The sequence below is a fragment of the Dipodomys merriami genome, unplaced genomic scaffold, assembly GCF_024711535.1.
Source record: "Dipodomys merriami isolate MVZ:Mamm:240054 unplaced genomic scaffold, mDipMer1.0.p SCAF_3, whole genome shotgun sequence".
Classification (NCBI taxonomy): Eukaryota; Metazoa; Chordata; class Mammalia; order Rodentia; family Heteromyidae; genus Dipodomys; species Dipodomys merriami.
The window spans coordinates 34834553-34854784 of NW_027204492.1; the positions used below are offsets into that span (position 1 = coordinate 34834553).

Sequence of the window (20232 nt, forward strand, 5' to 3'; positions counted from 1 at the left end):
AGGATGAACAAATGCAGCACTGATACTCACTAGACATTATGTTGAAAATGAAACTATTCAACTTGTAGGGGAGGGAGGTTCAGGAGGGGAAAGCTTGGAAAAAACGAAGGAAAAAGAAGAAGGAAGCAATGTACTCATTACCTAACCTATGTAACCGTAGCCCCTCTGTACATCACCTTTACAATAACAGTAAAATTAAATTTTTTTTAAGAAAAAAAAACTAGCAGGGAGCCAGTGACTCACGCCTGAAATCCTAGCTACTCAGGAAGCTGAGGTCTGAGGATCGTGGTTCAAAGCCAGCCTGGGCAGGAAAGTCCATGAGACTATTATCTACAATTAACCACCAGAAAACCTGAAGTGGCTCTGTGGCTCAAGTGGTAGAGTGCTAGCCCTGAGCTGAAGAGCTGAGGGACAGTGCCCAGGCTCAGAGTTCAAAAAAAAAAAAAGAAGTGACAGAGTGGTAGCTGAACAAACACTAGGTTCTGAGTTCAAACTTCAGTACCAGCAGAAAAAAACTGGGCTTCAATTTTCAGATACTTGTATTAACGTTTACAAATTTGCTTTCTATAGAACTTTGGGAACTTCTGTAGTATGTGTATCTCATATTTAGACTTAGGAATTCATTTAGAGGGGCTGGGAAGGTGGCTCAGTGGTAGAGTGCTTGCCTTGCACACATGAGGCCCTGGGTTCAATTCCTCAGCCCCATATAAGCAGAAAAAGTTGGAAGTGGCACTGTGGCTCAAGTGGTAGAGTGCAGCCTTGAGCTGAAGAGATGAGGGACAGAGTTCAGGTCCCACAACCGACAAAAATAAATAAATAGTTAAAAAAAAAAAGGAATTCATTTAGAAAAGCATGCTAAATTAATGATATACATAGAAAGCTGTCAACAAAGATATTAGTTATACCATTATTTGTTATTACTACAAACCTGGGATGTGACATCAGAGCTTTTCACAAGCTAGACATACCCTCAGGTCTTTTTTTTTTCTTTTCAGGTAAGGTCTATCATTTTTGTATGGGTCAGTCTTGGACCAAGATCCTTCTACTGTGCCTCCCAGTAGTTGTGATAACAGCTATGTGCCACCATATCTAACTAATTTACTGGGATCTAGTCTTAACTATTTATCTGGGAGGTCCTTGAACCATGATCCCTTGATTTCTGTTTCCTACCAGGTAATACCTTTGTGAGCCACTGAACCTGGCTACACATTATTTTAAAAAGCAAAAACACTGAACAACTCAGTATTCAACTGTATGAATAAGTTATTATATACCCATGATGGAATAGTAAATCAGAAAAAAAATAGCAGGCCTAAAATATTTAAAGAAAAGTGTGCTAGTTAAATGATTAGAAATTATGTACTATATTCCATATTTTAAAACAAAAAATAGAAAACTAAAAGGAAATATATCACCTAAAGTACTTAAACTGAAGATTTTTAGGTTCTTTATACCTTCATAAACACTATTACTTTTTTTTTGGGGGGGGGGTCCGGTTGTGGGGCCTGAACTCTGGGCCTGAGCGCTGTCCCTCAGCTCTTCAGGTCAAGGCTAGCACTCTACCACTGGAGCCACAGCACCACTTCCGGCTTTTTTCTTTTTCCTTATGTGGTGCTAAGGAATCGAACCCAGGGCCTCAGGCTTGCAAGGCAAGCGCTCTACCACTGAGCCACCTTCCCAGCCAAACACTATTACTTTTAATTCAAAAACTGATTAAAATATTATACATTACATTGTCTGGTATTTCTAGGATGTTTAAAAAGCAGAAAATTTTTCTTGAGATGAGATCTCACTATGTTGTCCCCTACAACTTGTGGGGTCAGGTGATCCACCTCTATAAGCCTCCTGAGTAGCTATGACTATAGTCATGCTCTACTGTGTTTGGACTTTATTAAAATGCCTCAGTGTTGTGAACAATATAACAAAGTTTCTATATGTCACTATATAATTAATATAGTTAAAAGTATATAGGGCTGGGAATGTGGTTTAGTGGTAGAGTGCTTGCCTAGTATGTATGAAATCTGGGTTCAATTCCTCAGTATCCTCAGTACCACATACACAGAAAAAGTCAGAAGTGGTGCTGTGACTCAAGTAGAATGCTAGCCTTGAGCAAAAGAAGCTCAGGGAGAGTGTCCAGGCTTTGAGTTCAAGCCATGGGACTGGCAAAAAAAAAAAAAGGTGTATAAATGCTGGACCCCGGAGGCTCACAACTTTACTTGTAGCTACTCAGGAGGCAGACATCGGAAAGCCAGCCTGGGTAGGAAAGTCTGTGAGACTCCTCTGTAATTAACTACCAAAAAGCCAGAAATGGTGCTGTGGCTCAAAGTAGTAAAGCACTAGACTTGAGCACAAAAGCATCCAAGCCCTGAGTTCAAGCTCCAGAACCAATACCAAAAGTAAAGTGTAAATAATTCATCAATTCTTGAAATTACACTTACAGAAAATTTAGAGTTGTATTTTTGAGGAAGATGGGTTTCTAATGATGTGTGTCAGGTTTTAGGGAAATTAGGAAATACAAAACATCTGAGCATTATCCAGGAGAATATAGTTTATTATGGGCTGCCAAATCTAAACATGCATCTTCTTTTACAGTAAATATGTCAATTTTTTATAAGTCAAATGTATTTCATCAAAGTATACAATAGAGCTGTTGTCTCAAATTAGTAAAATCTTTCAGTGGTATTAACACACTTGTTAGTACCCACATTGCTACAGCTCAGGGGAGTTAAATATGTAAGTGCTTTAAATACACCTACCTGCCAAGCACTGCTGGCTGACCTGTAATCCTAGCTATTCAGGAAGCTTAGATCTAAGAATCACAGTCAAAGCTAGCCTGGGTAGGAAGGTCTATGAAACTATTGTCTCCAATTAACCTGCAGAAAAAAAGCTGGAAGTGAAGCTGTGGCTAATGTGGTAGCCTTGAGCCAAATAGCTTAGAGACACAGGGCGTAGGACCTGAGTTCAAATCCCCATGACTGGAAAGCACACACACACACGCACACACCTTAGCCACATCTGTAATCCTAGATACTGGGGAGTCAGGAGGATCATGGTTCGAGGCTGGCCTCAGCATAAAGGTTGTGAGATCCTGTCTCAACCATTAAAAAACTAAGTTAAGTGGTGTGTGCCTGTCATCCCAACTATCCTGGAAGCATAAATAGAAAGACTATGATCTAGGCTGGCTTGGGGGAAAAAAGACTCAATTCAAAAAATAACAAAAATAAGAAGGTCTGAAGGTATGGCTCAAGTGGTACTGCATCTAAATTCAAACCTCAGTACCACGTATGTGTGTATATGTATATTCAAGAATCTTCAACTTAGTCTACTTTTCCCATAAAATACATAGTCACAACAACATTTTAAATAAGTAGGGCAATCCATTTAGAATATATAACACAGTAAAGGGTTGGTGTACAGTATTAAATATGAAACAATGGGCTGGGAAGTTGGCTCAGTGGTAGAGTGCTTGCCTTGCATGCCTGAGGCCCTGGGTTGGATTCCTCAGCACCACATAAGGAAAAAGAAAAAAGCCGGAAGTGGCTCTGTGGCTCAAGTGGTAGAGCACTAGCCTTGAGCTGAAGAGCTCAGGGACAGCGCTCAGGCCCAGAATTCAGGCCCCACGACCGGACCCAAAAAAAAAAAAAAAAAAAAAAAAAAAAAAGAAACAATTTAATATATGCTACTGCTTAGAGATTAATCCTTACTCTCTTTAATTTACTAATTATTTTATAATAAGAGACACCAAACCAATGGGAGGTTAAAGTAAAAATCTCACCTACACCATTTTTAGAAAACAATACTGGAATTATAAAAGAAATGTTAACATGACTCTTACCTGCAATCCCAGATTGAAATAATACTGTAAAACTTTTGTATCTAAAATAAAAAATATTAATTTAGTGGAACTGACTTAAGCAATCACACTATTTCAAAGCCTTTTCTTTGAGCATTATTAGACAGCATTATCATCTTCTTACAGTGATATCATCCTCCAGTTTACTTATAAGCAAATGACCATTACTTACCATTATAGTTAAGCTCATTCTCTGTCATGAAGTCTAATTGCAAAAATACAAATTTTATCTCGAGTCTTAATAGTAGGCAGAATCTACAGGAATGCTATTATGTAAATATATAGAAAAACCTAGAAAAGTATTATCTTGCTTGTCAGAAGAGTAAATTTTTACTACAACTTTATAATAAGCCTACCTTATTAATAAATCTATTAAATATACTTTTGACCAAGTCCAGCAAAAAAACTTCCTGACTCTACATAATACAGTTCAATTGATGTGGAGAAGCTCAGTAACTTTATGAGTAGTTGTGTTTACATTTTGCTCATCCTGAACATTGGCTGCTTTTCCTTAACTGCTCTTTGGAAACACACCCAAAATACCAAGGGTCAAATATATATAAGCAACCATTTTGGTCCCTGTTACTAGCATTATTATACAATACAAAATAATGATCTACTAATGATGAGATTAGTTATACCTCATGAGACAACAAACACATTAGATAATTCATCTTGTTCTTGCTTCTTATGATTAATAAACCACCACAAGAACTTTAAAGAGAAATGAGCATGCAGTGAAGTAGGTAACTTAAAATGGGGTACAGATCATAAGGTGGTTAAGATTTCTCCAGATATTACAATATTTCATAAAAAAATTTATGAGACAAACGCTGATGGTTTACACCTGTAATCCCAGTGAATCAGGAGGCTGAGATCTGGGGATCATGGTTCAAAACCAGCCCAGGCAGAAGAGTCCATGGGAGTCATCTCCTACAGAGTTAACTAGTAAAAATCCGGAAGGGGAGGTATAGCTTAGGTGGTAAGAGTGCCAGCCTTAAGCAGAAAAAATTAAGAGTGCAAGCCCCTGGAGTTCAAGCTGTACTACCAGAACACACACCAAAAAAAACTCACCTACATACCTAAATATATAGACTTAGATGTTTGAGGAAAGAGAGACTGTCCTTCACATTCTTTTTTGCTTGTTTGATTTTGGGGGAGAGAGGTGTTGACCCCAGGGTCATCAATGTACTAAATGTAAGCATTATGACTGAGCTATATTCCCAATTGTTAGGATCATTCTATTTGTATCTCTAAATTTATTTTTACTGAGTTGCCTAAGGAGCACATTTATTCTTATAACGATAACATAACCAGAACCCCACTAATAAATTCTCAGAAAAATCTCTATTTTGTTGGAGATTCCCCATGCAAACGTATTTAGTGTCATTTTAAAAGAAAAGCTTCTACTTTGACTATTATGTGTAAGTCCATTGTAAAGCCAAATGCTCAAGCTAAAGAACATGAAAAAAGAGTAGGAAGACAATGACATGTGATGCTACTTTTGATAAATAGACATATCATCACAAAAACTTCCCAATGGCATATCCATATACCACATTTATGATTTAGCTATAAAAACATGAAGTGCTGGTACCTGCTATGACAAGGATGAACCTAAGAAATATGCTAAGTGAAAGAAGCCAAGGACAAAAACAAGTTATTGTTATGATTCTATTTACATTAAATATCTAGAATAGACAAAGCTACAGAAATAGAAAAATGACTAGTGGATGTTAGGGCCAAGTGAAGTGGGGAGTAACTATTAATGTTTATGAAGTATCTTTTGGAAGATGGAAGAACAGATGCCGAGAGAATCTGAGTTAAATAATCACACCAGCAAAATTAGAAGTAGAAACCAGGGGCATACAGTTTATAGACTATAAAGTTGGAATGGAGTACAGACTAGATTTACAGCAAGTCTGAAATACCGTATTTAATCTGTTGAACTATATAGGATAAGACAAAGTGATACACATAGCCAAGGTGTGAGATCAAGTGAGAAGTGACTAACTGTTCCAAGTTAACACAAAAATCAATTTTATTTTATATACTGGAAAGACAGAACTGAAAAGTCAAAGTTTAAATACTAGATAGGACATTATCAAATCCCAAACATACAATATATTTAACAAAATGTGTAGAGAACTATACCAAAAAAAATTACTAAGACCATACTTTCATGGATTTAAAGAGATAATACTGATATTAATGGTAATTCTTTCCAAATCAATCTACAGATTCAATGTAGCCCTATTCTCAGTATTTTTTTAGAAAGTAGGGGTAAAAACTGATAAATGAATGAAAATAGAAATGGCCTAAAGTATCTAAAGCTATCTCATAGAAAAAAAACTGGGAGAACTTACAGGTTCATTCTACTAGATTTCAATTTACAATTTTACTACAGAAACAGCTGTGGCCGGGCACCATGGCTCACTCCTGTAATCCTAGCTATTCAGGAGGCTGAGATCTGAAGATCACGGGTCAAAGCCAACCCAGGCTGGAAAGTTCATGAGACTCTTATCTCCAATAAACACTAGAAAACCGGAAGTAGTGCTATGGCTCAAGTGGTAGAGTGCTTGCCTTCAGCTGAAGAGCGCAGGGACATTGCCCAGACCCAGAGTTCAAGCCCCACGACTGACAAAAAAAAAAGAAAGAAAAAGAAAAGAAACAGCTGTGGACCAGGCACTAGTGGTTTGCACATGTAATTTTAGGTACTCAGGAGGCTGAGGTCTGAAGATCATGGTTCAAAGCCAGTCTGGGCAGGAAATTTTGTGAGACCTTTCTAATTAACCACAAAAAAGACGTGGAGCTGTGGCTCAATTGGTGGAGTGCTAGCATTGAGCAAAAACACTCAGGGACACTCAGGCAATGGGTTCAAGCCTTGTACAAGCCAAAAAAGAAGCATGCATGCGCACATGTGTGCACACATGCGCACATACACACACACGTGCACATACACACACACACACACACACGTGGGGTACTAGTGTAAGGATTGAAAAAATAGATCAGAGAGAGCTCAAAAATATGCTAGCACTTTAGTTCTTTCAGCTTTCACCGAAACACCAAAGTAGGGAAAAGAAAATCATTTTAACATATATTTTGGAATACTGGGGGAAAAAAAATCAAAACAACCTCTACCCCTATCTCATATCATATATTTACATCTTGAGATTAGAACCTTTGAAGTGTTCACATTTTCAAAATTCAGTTAGCATCCAAAATATTCATGAACCTGTGAAAAAACTTAACAAATAGAGAAATCTTCAATGACTCCTGCTTTTCAGGAAAAATAGACAAGTTGTGTATTTGAGAATGTTTTTCTGAGTAGCTATGTAGCTATCACACAACAAAACCCTAGCATGCATCAACCCAAGCAACCTACTGTTGAATATGTAGAAAACAATCTGTATTCAGTTGTTCTATTCCCCAGTTATTTCCCTAGCATTTTGCTTTCGACAATTTTCATTTGATTTCTACTGGTAGCTACCACATAGCTGAAACCAATAATATTATAAATTTTTAACTATGAAATATAAATATCATTTATCCAACTCTCAAAAAATATGCTTACCTTGAGGCAGATCACTTCCACTTGGATCACAGGAATAAGGTGGAGGTGGTGGTGGGAGATTAGAAGCTTCTCCTATCTCAAGAGGGGGAGGAGGTAGTGGTGGAGGAGGAGGTGGTGGTGGCAAAGAGGCCACAGCACCTAGAATAGGAACAGAGTGGTACAGAGAGGATAGTGAAGCAAATATGACAAAGAAAACAATATATATGGGAGGGATAGTTGGGGATGTTGAAAGGGCTGACAAGGATCAAGATTTACTCCAGGCTCAGCTTTCCAAGTAGCTGGGATTACAGGCGCGTGCCACCGCGCCCAGCAGGATCAAGATTTACTGTATCTACAAACTGCTTTGTTGAATGTCAACTCCTTTGTACAAGTACTTAAAAAATAAAAAACAAAGTAAAATGCACAACCATAACATCTTATAAGCAGTAGTTTATCTGTTTCATATGTTCCCAGTATGATCAAAGAACACTTATTTCTTATGATTTGACTTGTCTCTCTCAAATCACAAGATACAGAAACTAAGAGAACACAGAGTACAAACTTCAGGAATTGCTGAAGATCTTCTGGTAGCATCTGAGGAATATAGGAAATTCTAAACATGATAGCTCCATTCTTAAAGAGGTATAGAATTTACAACAAAAAGGCTAAAGACAAATACATATATGCCAGGTGAATTTGCTCAAACTTTATGGATAAATGATACAACCCTTCATTTTGGCCAGTTCAGAAACTAAATTATCAAATATGATTACTTATTCCCTAGATTAAGTCCAGAATGCATTAAATTTAGTATAGGCTTATCATTTTGTGATCTGTTTCGTGTTTCTTGGGTGTGTGTGTGTGTGTGTGTGTGTGTGTGTGTGTGTGTGTGTGTGCGCGTGCGTGCGTGCGTGCGTTCGTGCGTGTGTGTGTCTCTCTCACTTCTGTCTTTTTCTGCTTATGTGGTGCTCAAGAAGTGAACCAAGGGCCTCATGCATGCAAGGAAGCACTCTATAATGACTGACCCACTTTCCCAGCCCTGTTGTTTATTTGTTGAGACAGTATTTGCTGTAGCTGGCCTTGAGCTCTCAATACTCCTTAAGTTTTGGGATTATAGACATGTACCACCAGCTGGCCTTGAGCTCTCAATACTCCTTAAGTTTTGGGATTATAGACATGTACCACCATTAAGTTTAGAATGGAAGAAGTGGCGCTGTAGCTCAAGTGGTAGAGCGCTGGCCTTGAGCTGAAGAGCTGAGGGACAGCGCCCAAGCCCAGAGTTCAAGCCCCACGACCAACCAAAAAAAAAAAAAAATAAATAGTTTTTCTTAGCCTGGCGCTGGTGGCTCACGCCTGTAATCCTAGTTACTCAGGAGGCTGAGATCTGAGGATCGCGGTTCAAAGCCAGCCCGGGCAGGAGAGACCGTGAGACTCCTATCTCCAATAAAACCACCAGAAAACCGGAAGTGGCGCTGTAGCTCAAGTGGTAGAGCGCTCGCCTTGAGCTGAAGAGCTAAGGGACAACGCCCAGGCCCAGAGTTCAAGCCCCACGACCGACAAAAAAAAAAAAAAAAAAAAAAAGTTTAGAATGGATTTGTCTATGTATTTATACTTTCTATATACTTATAAGTTAATAGTAATAAATCTGGTATCTTACAATAATCATATTTTGATGAACAATTTTGGCAAAATGATAAAATTCTCTCCTGATTGTGGTGGTAGTTATACAGTATAATGCATGTCAAAATTTAAATAGCTACCAAAAATGAATTTTATTAAAGAACATATTTTTTAAACTTCCATTGTTTTTGTATTGTGATACACATATAGAAATTTCTACTTTTATAGTTTCAGAAGAAATTAATTTCAGAATATTGATTAATAACCTCTACTTGTATAATAGTTTCGGTCAACTGGCTGTTTCAAACAAAATTGTTCTTAATCCTTTCAAACTAACACTTGAAAACAAATTACACTTTTTTTGGTCCAAGACTGGAACTCAACCTCCATCCCTGACCTTTGGCCCAATGACCAAATGAGCCAGGCTTCCAACCCCCATATAACATTTTTGAATAAAAGTCAATAGTCAATTAGTTGAAGAAAGCAGTATGTGATTACAATCATTATGTAAAAGCAACTACTAGCCACAGAAATAATTTAAAAATCATGGTCCTGAGAGAATGAGAAAAAATTAAATTAAAGTGATTACATTGTTGGAATTTACAATCTGGATAATACTATAACAATAAGCTCTTTAAGAAAAAGCTTTTTATAATTTCCAGTTTCTCTAAAGATGAGTATTTCGTCCTGATTTAATAATGGTTTCATAAACTCAATAGGAAATAATGGAAGTAAAACGTTCTTAATTAATGGAAAACTTCATAAAGCAATGGCTTAAAATACTATTTATACACAGGCACTGGTGGCTCAACTAACACATGTAATCCTAGATGATTAGTAGGCTGAGATCTGAGGATCATGGTTCAAAGCCAGCCACGCAGAAATTCGCTGCAAGGCTCTTATCTCCAATTAACCACTCAAAAACTGGAAGTGCTAGAGTGCTAGACTTGAGCAAAAGAGCTCAGGGGTAGCGCTCAGGCCGAGTTCAAGCCCCACAACCACGAAAATAATTACTCCTATCATGATCACTATGAATTTTTAGCGCCCCTTAAATTTTGTTAATAGAGACAAACGGATACTGGTACTGGCAAAAACCATAGGAGTACTTACTGAATTCAAAAGTTTGAAGTTGACAGGATTTAATGACAATGAGAAGACTTAAATTAAAAGCAGCCATCCCATGAAGCTACCTTCTCAGATAAGTAGTAAGTTAAAGCAAAATGGGAGGGGTCTGAGAGAGACATGAAAGTGAGAAACTTTTGTTTTTTCATTTGGGGGACTGGTAAGAGCTACTAAAATGTAGTCAAAAAAACCTAAATCAGACTATCTTTGAGTTGGAAATTAAAGAACAAAATGTAAAATGAAGGCAGCAGTCATTTTTTAGAAAAATATTGGCATTTTAAAGGTACACTTTGAATAATTCACATAAATTAAGAGTTACAGTGTTTGATTTACCTGTTGTTTGCATTTTGTAAGCTCAGATTTCTGCTGGAAGCAGCCAACCAATGTTTTTCCCTATATTAGCAGCAAGTAGTAAAACCAAGGTCTATAATGACATTTCCAATGAAAAATTTGTATCATTTATAGCATGCCTTTGTTCCAAGTACACAAAGTACTTCTTATAAATGAAAGCTATATAAAGTAAATCTAATGTTTTACTTAATGAGTTATTTTAAGGTACATATTACTCAGGTCAAGAAATGAAACCTGCCAGGCACTGTTGGCTCCATCCTATAATCATATCTACTCATAAGCCAGAGATCCAAGGGTCATGGTTCAAACACATCCCAGGGAGAAAAGTACAGGTGTTTCTATCTCCAAAATAATCAGTAAAAAGCTAGGCTGAATATGTGGCTCAAGTGATGAGTGCCAGCTGAGAAAATACACACAACTTTCTGACTTCAAGACCTGATAATACTCCCCTCCCCCCAAAAAATGTTATCAGCTACTCCAGAAGATTTCTATTTGCCCCTTTTAAAACCATCTTCCTCTCACAGTAAAGATTAGCCTGATTTTTTTTTGGGGGGGGGTCCAGTTGTGGGGCCTGAACTCTGGGCCTGGGCGCTGTCCCTCAGCTCTTCAGCTCAAGGCTAGCACTCTACCACTTGAACCACAGAGCCACTTCTGGCCTTTTACTTTTTGCTTATGTGGTGCTGAGGAATCGAACCCAGGGCCTCATGCATGCAAGGCAAGCGCTCAACCACTGAGCCATCTTCCCACCCCTAGCCTGATTTTTAACAGTAAACACTTCCTTGTGGTTTTCTCCCTCGTTTTCTGACCTAAATGTGCATCCTTGTACAAATTTTTAGTCTAATATATTTTTAAATTCTGATGTCTTGAATCTTTTAAAATTTATTGGTTCTTCTACCATTCCTTTCATGTCTTAATGTTTCTTTTACATCCTTTGAGCATACTGAATTTCTCAGAGTATAAATTTAGTCCTTTATTCATATAGGTCAATGTGATTTGTATAGTGAGCATGATCCAGGAGACTTGATCACTCTGGACTGATGTATTTATAGGTATTGTCTGACTGTCATTGCAATCTGTTAGTCAACTCTCATTACTGAAACAAATACATGGGATTATTACTTCATAAAGAGATTGTTTTGACTCATATTTAGGTTTCACTACATGATCTATCCAGTGGCCTCATCGCTTTCTGATCCTTTTGTGGAAGCAGTACATCATAGTGAAAGCATATAGCAGAGGAAGCTGTTCACTTCATGGCAGAGAGAGAGTAAAAGGGATTATGTTCCACTATTCTGTTCAAGCACATGCCCCCAATGATCTAAGATCTCCCACTAGAACTCTCCTCAAAGTTTCCACCACCTCCCCATAGGACTCATAATGGAATAAGCCTTCAACACAATCTTTGAAGAATAGTAGAGATTCAAACGATAGCATAACTTAACAGCTATTAAGGTTTAATATTCATCCATGAGTACAAAATTATAAATTGTTGCTTCTTTATCATTGACTAATTAGAATACTGTTATAAAGAGACATTTCCTTCTCTCATTTGGTTGCCTAGTGGTCACATCATAGAAGAAAAAACAGTTAAATGCTTAATTCTTTCACCTTTTCCCAATGATAAGAAGGTGAGTTTGTTCCTTCATTCTTTTCAGATGACGATTTTTAAAAAAATATTAGAAACTTAGAAATTTCACTAATTTGTTATATTCTAATCTACTACAATTATCATTATTGAAGCTCATTTTGTCCTGTTAAATGACTGGGGAAACGTCTTTAAGATAGCTCCTGATAGCTTGAATGCAATGGGCTCCTGCCTGGAATCCCATGGAAACTGGAAATATCACAGTTCTAAGACTCATAGGCAAAAAAGTTAGTGAAACCCCATGTCTAATAAAAAGCTAGCTAAGTGATTTAAAACTGCAGTTTCAGTTATATGACAGGTATAAGTAAGATTGCAGTCTAAAGCCAGACCATGCAAGTTTGAAACCATTCTCACATAAAGGGGCTGGGGCTCAACTATCAGACCACCTGCATACCAATCATGAATCCCTGAGTCAAACTGCAGCACCACAAATAAAGATAGCTCCTTTGGGGGCTGGCAAGGTGGCTCAGTGGTAGAGTGCTTGTCTTGCATGCATGAGGCCCTGGGTTCGATTCCTCAGTACCACATAATCAGAAAAAAAAAAAGCCGAAGTGGCGCTATGGCTCAAGTGGTAGAGTGCTAGCCTCTACCTAGCTGAGGGACAGTGCCCAGGACCAGAATTCAGGCCCGTGACCGGCCCCCCCCCCAAAAAAAAGATAGCTCCTTTGAAAGCTTCCCTGATATTAAAATAACAAGTTCAATACTCAGCTTCAACATGCCCTGCTCAGACCTGGAATTTCCCCACAAGGTTATAATTTTTTCAAGATGATATATGGTATATTAAGACTACAAAAACTGGGTGGCAGGGATATATACTGCTTCTGATAATTATTTTCATTGAAGAGATCTAAAAAATACACTGGTGTTTTCAAGGGTAAAATGCATGTACTACCCTTGAGAATTCTGACTCACAAGACCATAGAGGATGACAAAATTAGAACATCTCATAATTGCTCATTTGTTCTAGCCTATATTACACTCAGAAAAAGGAGAATCTAGATAATAGAAGCTAATGTGATTATTGATGACATTAAAATGTTTTACACACCTTCTCTCAAATTTCCCATGTTGAAAAATAGCTCTATCAGTTGGCCACTAGTGTGGCTCATGTCTATAATCCTAGCTAGCTACTCAGGAAGCTAAGATTTGAGGATGATGGTTTGAAGCCAGACTGGGCAAAAAAGTCTGTGAGACTTTTATATCCACTAAACAAAAAAAGCCAGAAGTAGAGCTGTGGCCCAAGTGTGAGCCTTTAACTAAAGAATCTCAGGGACAACACCCAAGCCCTAAGTTGAAGTCCCAGAACTGGCACAACAAGGCTTATCTTCCTTCTCCAAATATAAGGCTATTGCATAGCATGTTCTCAACCTCCTAGACCTCTTTATTCTATGGGTATCCATCCATATATTATTGACATTGGTTCTTCTATTATGCTTGTAATTTTCTTTTGGTAATTCAAAACTCAAAAAGCTTATTCCCTAATATACTCTTGTCAAAATAACTTTCTATGATAGTACAAATACTCTGTGTTGTCCAATAAGGGAGTACAAGTGATTTGTGGTTTGTTGAGTACTTGGTAAGAGGCTCATGAGAGTGTGAAATGAAGTTTATTTTATTTAATGCTAACACCATGTGGCTAGTGAGTACCTTATTTCAAAGCACAGCACTAGCAGATTCTTCCAGAAGTGTTTATGGAAATCTTCTCAGATTTTTATATGCTGCCCCTAATTTCTTCTTATATTTCAGTTTGTTTAACTCAAATGACTTTGTCTTTCAAGCCCAGTAATTTTACTAGACTATACTGGTGCTGCTTGTTCTGAGTGGATGCTCTCTGGTATGATGAATGCTATTTCAGTATGCTTCAAAAATTTTTAAGCTTTTTAAATATCAATCAAGTTTTTTTTTGGTATTTATACCTTTGGAGTTTTTGTTTAGTTCTCTTCAGCTTTCTTCAAATGACATCATCACTACTTGATCTCTTTTCACTTCAGTGTGTCAACTTTGAATTTGTTTTGATTTTCATTCAGTTTTAGATTTCCCCTTATTTATAATTCTTCCTCTGCTTATCAGGCTTCTTACAAACTATACTACTGAAATAATATTTTCTTCCAAGTCTTTCCTGAATTTTTACTTTGTGAAATTTTCTAATTGTGACCTCTATTATTCAGTAATATTTTACATTATTTTATTAATATAAATCTCATTTTGGAAGTTTTCGTAGAGTTTTTAGTTGGCAAATTTCTGACATGTTTTCACCTTCTCCAATGATATTATTCTGCTTTTTTCCCCTTAAGATATTTGCTAAGCCAGGTACTGATGGCTCATGACTGTAATCCTAAGTACTGAGAGTGCTGAGATCTGAGGATCACGGTTTGAATCCAGCCCAGACAGGAAAGTCTGTGAGACTCTTATCTCTAGTTAAACACCAGAAAACCAGAAGGGGAGCTATGGTTCTAAGTGGTACAGTGATAACCTTGAGCAGAAAAAGCTCAGGAACAGCACCCAGACCCCTGAGCGCAAAACTCCCCAACTGACAAAAGAAAAAAAAATAACTGTTTATAAACTTTTACCTTAAATACTTTTATTTCCTTTTATGAACACTTTTCATAAACTTTTGGATGAGGTGGGATAAAGGGTGACTTTCCTAAATTCATGAACTCTCTTTGATTTTATAGTGTTCAAAAACATATGACTACAATTTGTAATTCTTTAACTGGTCTCTCCAACGTTAATATGGACACATTCTTTCCCATTCTGATGAATTCTGATTCCATTCCTAGCAGTTTTTTTTTTTCTTAGTCAAAAATACAATCCCAAAAGGGAGCCCTGACAAATCACTTCTGTGAGTTCTAAATGTCTTAACTGTTCTAAGATTTTTGATCCTTTTACTATTTCCCTCATGCACTTAGTATTGGACAGATCAAATCCCTTCCCAGTTTTAGATGCTGCTTTCAAACTGGACACTCTACTTTCCAGTAAAATCTTATTAAATCTTTTTAAAATTAATTCTTAGGCCTATACAGCAACATTCTCTGTACTTCCACACAAACCCTGATAGTGTGCAGGTTTTGTGAATAGTGGTTTTCCTCTATCTGCTTAAATTTACATGTCTAAGAGAATACTAAGTCACCTACTTTTATGCAAGATACTATCTATGGGCTTTGGTTTTGTTAAATCCATTCTTATTAGAACTTGGATTGAAAAGCTATCTTGATGTTGTCATCACTTTCCCAGAGCTGCTAAGAACTTTAAATTACATTAACTAAAATTCCACAACTACTTCATGAATTGGTATTGTTAGTACTCCCATACTCATACATAATAAAGGATAAACTGTCCAAATGTATACTGTTAATAAGTTAATGAAACTAGGATTTGATTCCATATCTCTTAAAGATTGGAAGCCTAATATTTTTTATTATGACATTCTTGGGGCAATGATTCATAACAAAGGAAACATTTTAAAGCCAACTTTCAGAAACGTATCCTATGTGAAAGCATGCCTGTGTCAGTTCTTATATAATAAAACTTGACTCCAAGTTTTAGAAACTAGTACTAATCCTTTCAGTAAGCAACAAAATGGGAAGAACAAAATTTTATCAGTAAAATTTACCAGAAGACAATTAAAATCTTGATTCTCAAATCTCATGACTAAAAATACTAATCTTAAGTAGGTTAAACAAATTTAATTGTAGAAATTAAATCAATCTGATAACCAGAATAGTTGTGTATGCATGTTAATCATCAGAAAAAGAGACTCCCCAAATAAGCAATTGCTTACAACCTACCTGGCTTGCCTTGAGTAGGTGGAGTGACAAATACAGGCTGTATAGAATTCTGCGAAGAAACTGATGAGGTACTACTAGATTGATCACCTGCTGCACAGTTAGGTAAGACTGGAGCTGGAACATGACCAGGACAGGAATTTTCACTTGCTGCAGAATTTCCTATCACCTACAAAGAGAAGAAAATTCAGAACTCTTAACTTTCGTTTCTAAAATGGTACTCATTTCTTATCTGATCCTAAATTTTAGGAAATGTGTATTGATAATTAAAACAAGATGTCAAGCTCTATAAATACTATATAAAGGAAGCTTATTTCTTTGAGAAGATTCTAGTTTGAGATTTTTTTTCTGAAAAGATAGTTATTAATATAATTTAAAAATCAAACATCAAGATGTATACAATGCAGTTTCTCTCTAACCTGATCTTTATCTGCTTAACTTCAGGCTTTTCTGAATCCTATTCTAGAGGTATATGATACATTTAGTATATGTATATATACATAAAATATGTATTCCCACATTATTTGTGCATTATATATGTACATATGTGCATATAAACACATACACTTCATAGTTTCCCACATCGTTTCTTAAGGCAGAACAAGTGCTTTGCATTTTATGGAACTTTGTGAACATATGAGGACAGTTGTTTGAGGCTACAATTTCTACTTAGGCCATAGTCTTTAAGAGATCAGACTACCTTCTCACAACATACAGTATTGAGCTATACACAGAGCTCTTTTTCATGGTTCTAGGGTTTGAGTTCAGGGCCTCTAGCAAGTCCTATACCCCTAGAGTCATACCTGTAGCTACCTATCCTCTTTTATTTTTGTTTTAGATTACTCTCTCTAGATAGGTTTGAGACCTATATAAAAGTATGTAGTTGGATCATAGTCTGAGGACATTATTCTCACCCATGGTGGACCTTGAACTATGATCCTACTTATGGCCTATCACATAGCTGGGATAACAGACATATGCCATCATACCTGGGGATAAACAGTGTCTTCCTAACTTTTTCCCAGGACAAGGCTTAAACAACAATCCTCCTGACTTTCTAAGTAATCATGTTTACAGGTGTGAATTGCCATGCCTGGGAAAGACTACCTGAATGCACTGTCCTCACTGGCACTATCTATTCCTTTTCTTTACCACCCACTTCAATACAGGTTCAGAGTCTTACTAATCTGGCCTCGAATAAGATATTTAAAGTCACCACTTATATGCACTAACAACTAACCTTGTTAATCCTCATGCTGCTTGAGCTCTAGGCAGTAAATAATGCTAGACTGCTCACTGACATGTTCTCTTCCCAAAGCTTCCAAAATATTGCATTCTCCTGCTTTTCCTCCCACCTCCATGTTTATTTGTTCTCTACCTGTTTTCTAAACTTGGAAATTCATACATTTTGTCCTAAACACAATTCTCAATAGCTTCCTTTTCCTAAGATAATTTTACTCATTCTACAGTTTCAGTTACCTTTTTATGCCCAGTACACATTCTCCAGAAGAGCTTTAAATTGTCATTTTTTTGGGGGGGGGTTGGTTGTGGGGTTTGAACTCTGGGCCTGGGCACTGTCCCTCAGCTCTTCAGCTCAAGGCAAGTGCTCTACCACTTGAGCCACTTCTGGTTTTCTGAGTGGTTTATTGGAGATAAGAGTCTCGGACTTTCCTGCCCAGGCTGGCTTTGAACTGTGATCCTCAGATCTCAGCCTCCTGAGTAGAGAGGATTACAGGTGTGAGCCACCTGTGCAAGTTAATCAGATGTTTTTGACAGGTTAATTTAGTACTGATTCATTCATTATGTAAGAGGTTCACAGCGGCCTCAAGCAGTTTTTTGAACTTAATTAACCACTGTACCAGATACCAGAAGATACAATAATACTTTTAGAAACACAAATAGCTGGATAAAGGCAATGGAAAGGAAAAATCCACATCCTCTGTTTGACCCACTATAAAAGATTCCTTGGTAACTTATGAATATTACCTGCTGGGAGTAGATGTAAGAGGTAACTGTGTCCTAAGCAGATAAGAGAACAAGGTCTTTTGTCGTAAAGAGACTTTAATGAACACAGAAATATAGATGAAAAAAGTGAAATCAAGAAATTAAAACTAATTTATTATAATATCTAAAGCTAAGTGAATGTGATCTGTTCTGAAATCATGCAAGTTTGGAAATGATTACTATGACAGTACCTTAAAAGGAACCATGACTCTAGCTCCGGGTTTAGGCTACTGCACTGTTCCCTATCCAGGGAGATTCTGCCCAATTGTAGACTGAATCTAGATAGGCCAATCATTTTCTCATTGGTCTTTTTTGACTGAAGACCTTTGAACACAGTAGGACAAAACAATAATATTGCTAAACAAAAGCCTTCTTCTCTCTGGTGATTAAGCAAGAAACAAGACTGGGTTAGCTAATAGTTCAGCTGTATCCTAGCTAAGCAGGATGTAAAGGATGTAGTAAGGTCCAAATACTATTTACTTCTGGCTAAAGAACCAATCTTTATAAAACAACTAATCAGGGGCTGGGAACGTGGCTCAGTGGTAGAATGCTTGCCTTGCATGCATGAGGCCCTGGGTTCGATTCCTCAGCACCACAAAAGCAGAAAAAGAAAAAAGCCGGAAGTGGTGCTGTGGATCAAGTGGTAGAGTGCTAACCTTGGGCTGAAGAACTGAGGGACAGCGCCCAGGCCCAGAGTTCAGGCCCCACAACTGGACCCCCTTCCCCCGCCAAAAACAACTATTAATCAGACATAGGAATGATACACTACTGGAGCAGCTAAGAATAAAGGAGTAATTAGTGAAAGTTACTACATATTAGATATGTTATGCACTGTAAGCAATATGTAACATGGATATAATATTGCATTTCTCCAAAGTTTAACTATAAGCAAATCACCTGTTGAAAACAAAACATCTGTCATGGCTGAGCAAGCCCTGTATGAATGCTTAAAAATATACCTAGCAAAAGACTTCAATGATGAGCATGTAAATAAAAAGTAGAAACCACTTTTCCTGGTTTCTTTCTATGCCTGTCATATATTGGTACTCTCACTTCAGAATGCTGAAAACAAATGACTTAAAATTTTGTGAATTTGGTGATTGAAGAGTAGAAGTGGAGCCTATCATGAAGATACTTGAAAGCTATGAGAATATATGATAAAGTTACAATAAAAAGGACCAAGTATCAAGTGAAATTAAAGTGAAAGAAATAAAGTGACCAAGCTTGCCCTCTCTAATGATGAGTCTGTTTTACTTGTCTTTTCTTTCTGGTACTAATTATGTCAGCAGATGGTATAAAAGAAGCATTTGATACGAGAATAAAGTGATGGTTGGGCTGGAAAAAAAATCACTTCTTCTCTAAAAGAGACAAAGTAAGGGAAAAATATAGAGGTGTAAAAGAATTATGCATCTCAAAAATTTTTCTCTTCTAAGTATAATGCCTGGAGAGTAAAAGCAAAATTAGTACATAAAGCTGCCAAGGTAAAAGTAATCATAATGAAAAAAAATGAAAGTAAAATCACTTCTTCATTTCCAGTTTTCCTGGGTACTATCTTTGCTTCCAAGGACTGTCCTAGGTTCTAAAATCATATTATGAAATAAACCAAATACATAAAGATATGTATTTCAGTTTAAAAATAAAAGATGACAGAAAATAGGACAGAAATGTCCAAGGACTGGGAAAGGGACTGGAGAAGGGAAGAGAAAGGACTGGGCAGGAAAATACTAGTAAAGAAAAATCAAGGTATGATATGTGGAATTTAGATCCAAATTATAAACATATTTGCAAATATATATTGGATCATTAAACATGTGGTCTTAAGTAAGATATATGTGAGAAAGGTTTGAATTAACTCCTTCAAACAACCTGTAATTTAACAAAATAATACCAAAAAGCAGGGAGACAAAAGAATGAAAAGAGAAAGGGTGGGTGAATACATTCACAATATTCAATGTGCATATGTGAAAATAAAACAAGATAATTAGAGGGGATAGGTGGAAGACAATGATGGAAGGAATGATATTCATCAAAATGGACTGTACTCATAAACTGATAATATTGAATTGAAACCTTTTTTTTGTTTGTCTGTCATGGGGCTCAAATTCAGCCTGGGCACTCCCCCTCAGCTATTCAGCTCAAGGCTAGTGCTCTACCACTTGAGCCACAGAGCCACTTCTGGTTTTCTGAAGTGTTGATTGGAGCTAAGAGTCTCATGGACTTTCGTGCCCGGGCTGGCTTTGAACTGCGATCCTGAGATCTCAGCTTCCTGAGTAGCAAGGATTACAGGTGTGAGCCA

General features: G+C 37.1%; 1 protein-coding gene across 1 annotated transcript in view; it reads right to left on the bottom strand.

Moving 5' to 3' along the window:
* The window catches only part of Alg13 (ALG13 UDP-N-acetylglucosaminyltransferase subunit), a 74728-nt gene that overhangs the window by 6548 nt on the left and 47948 nt on the right, over window positions 1-20232 (bottom strand). The window contains 3 exon segments of the mRNA XM_070039894.1: window positions 3836-3876; window positions 7431-7568; window positions 15936-16101. Coding sequence (XP_069895995.1) covers window positions 3836-3876; window positions 7431-7568; window positions 15936-16101 — 345 coding nt within the window.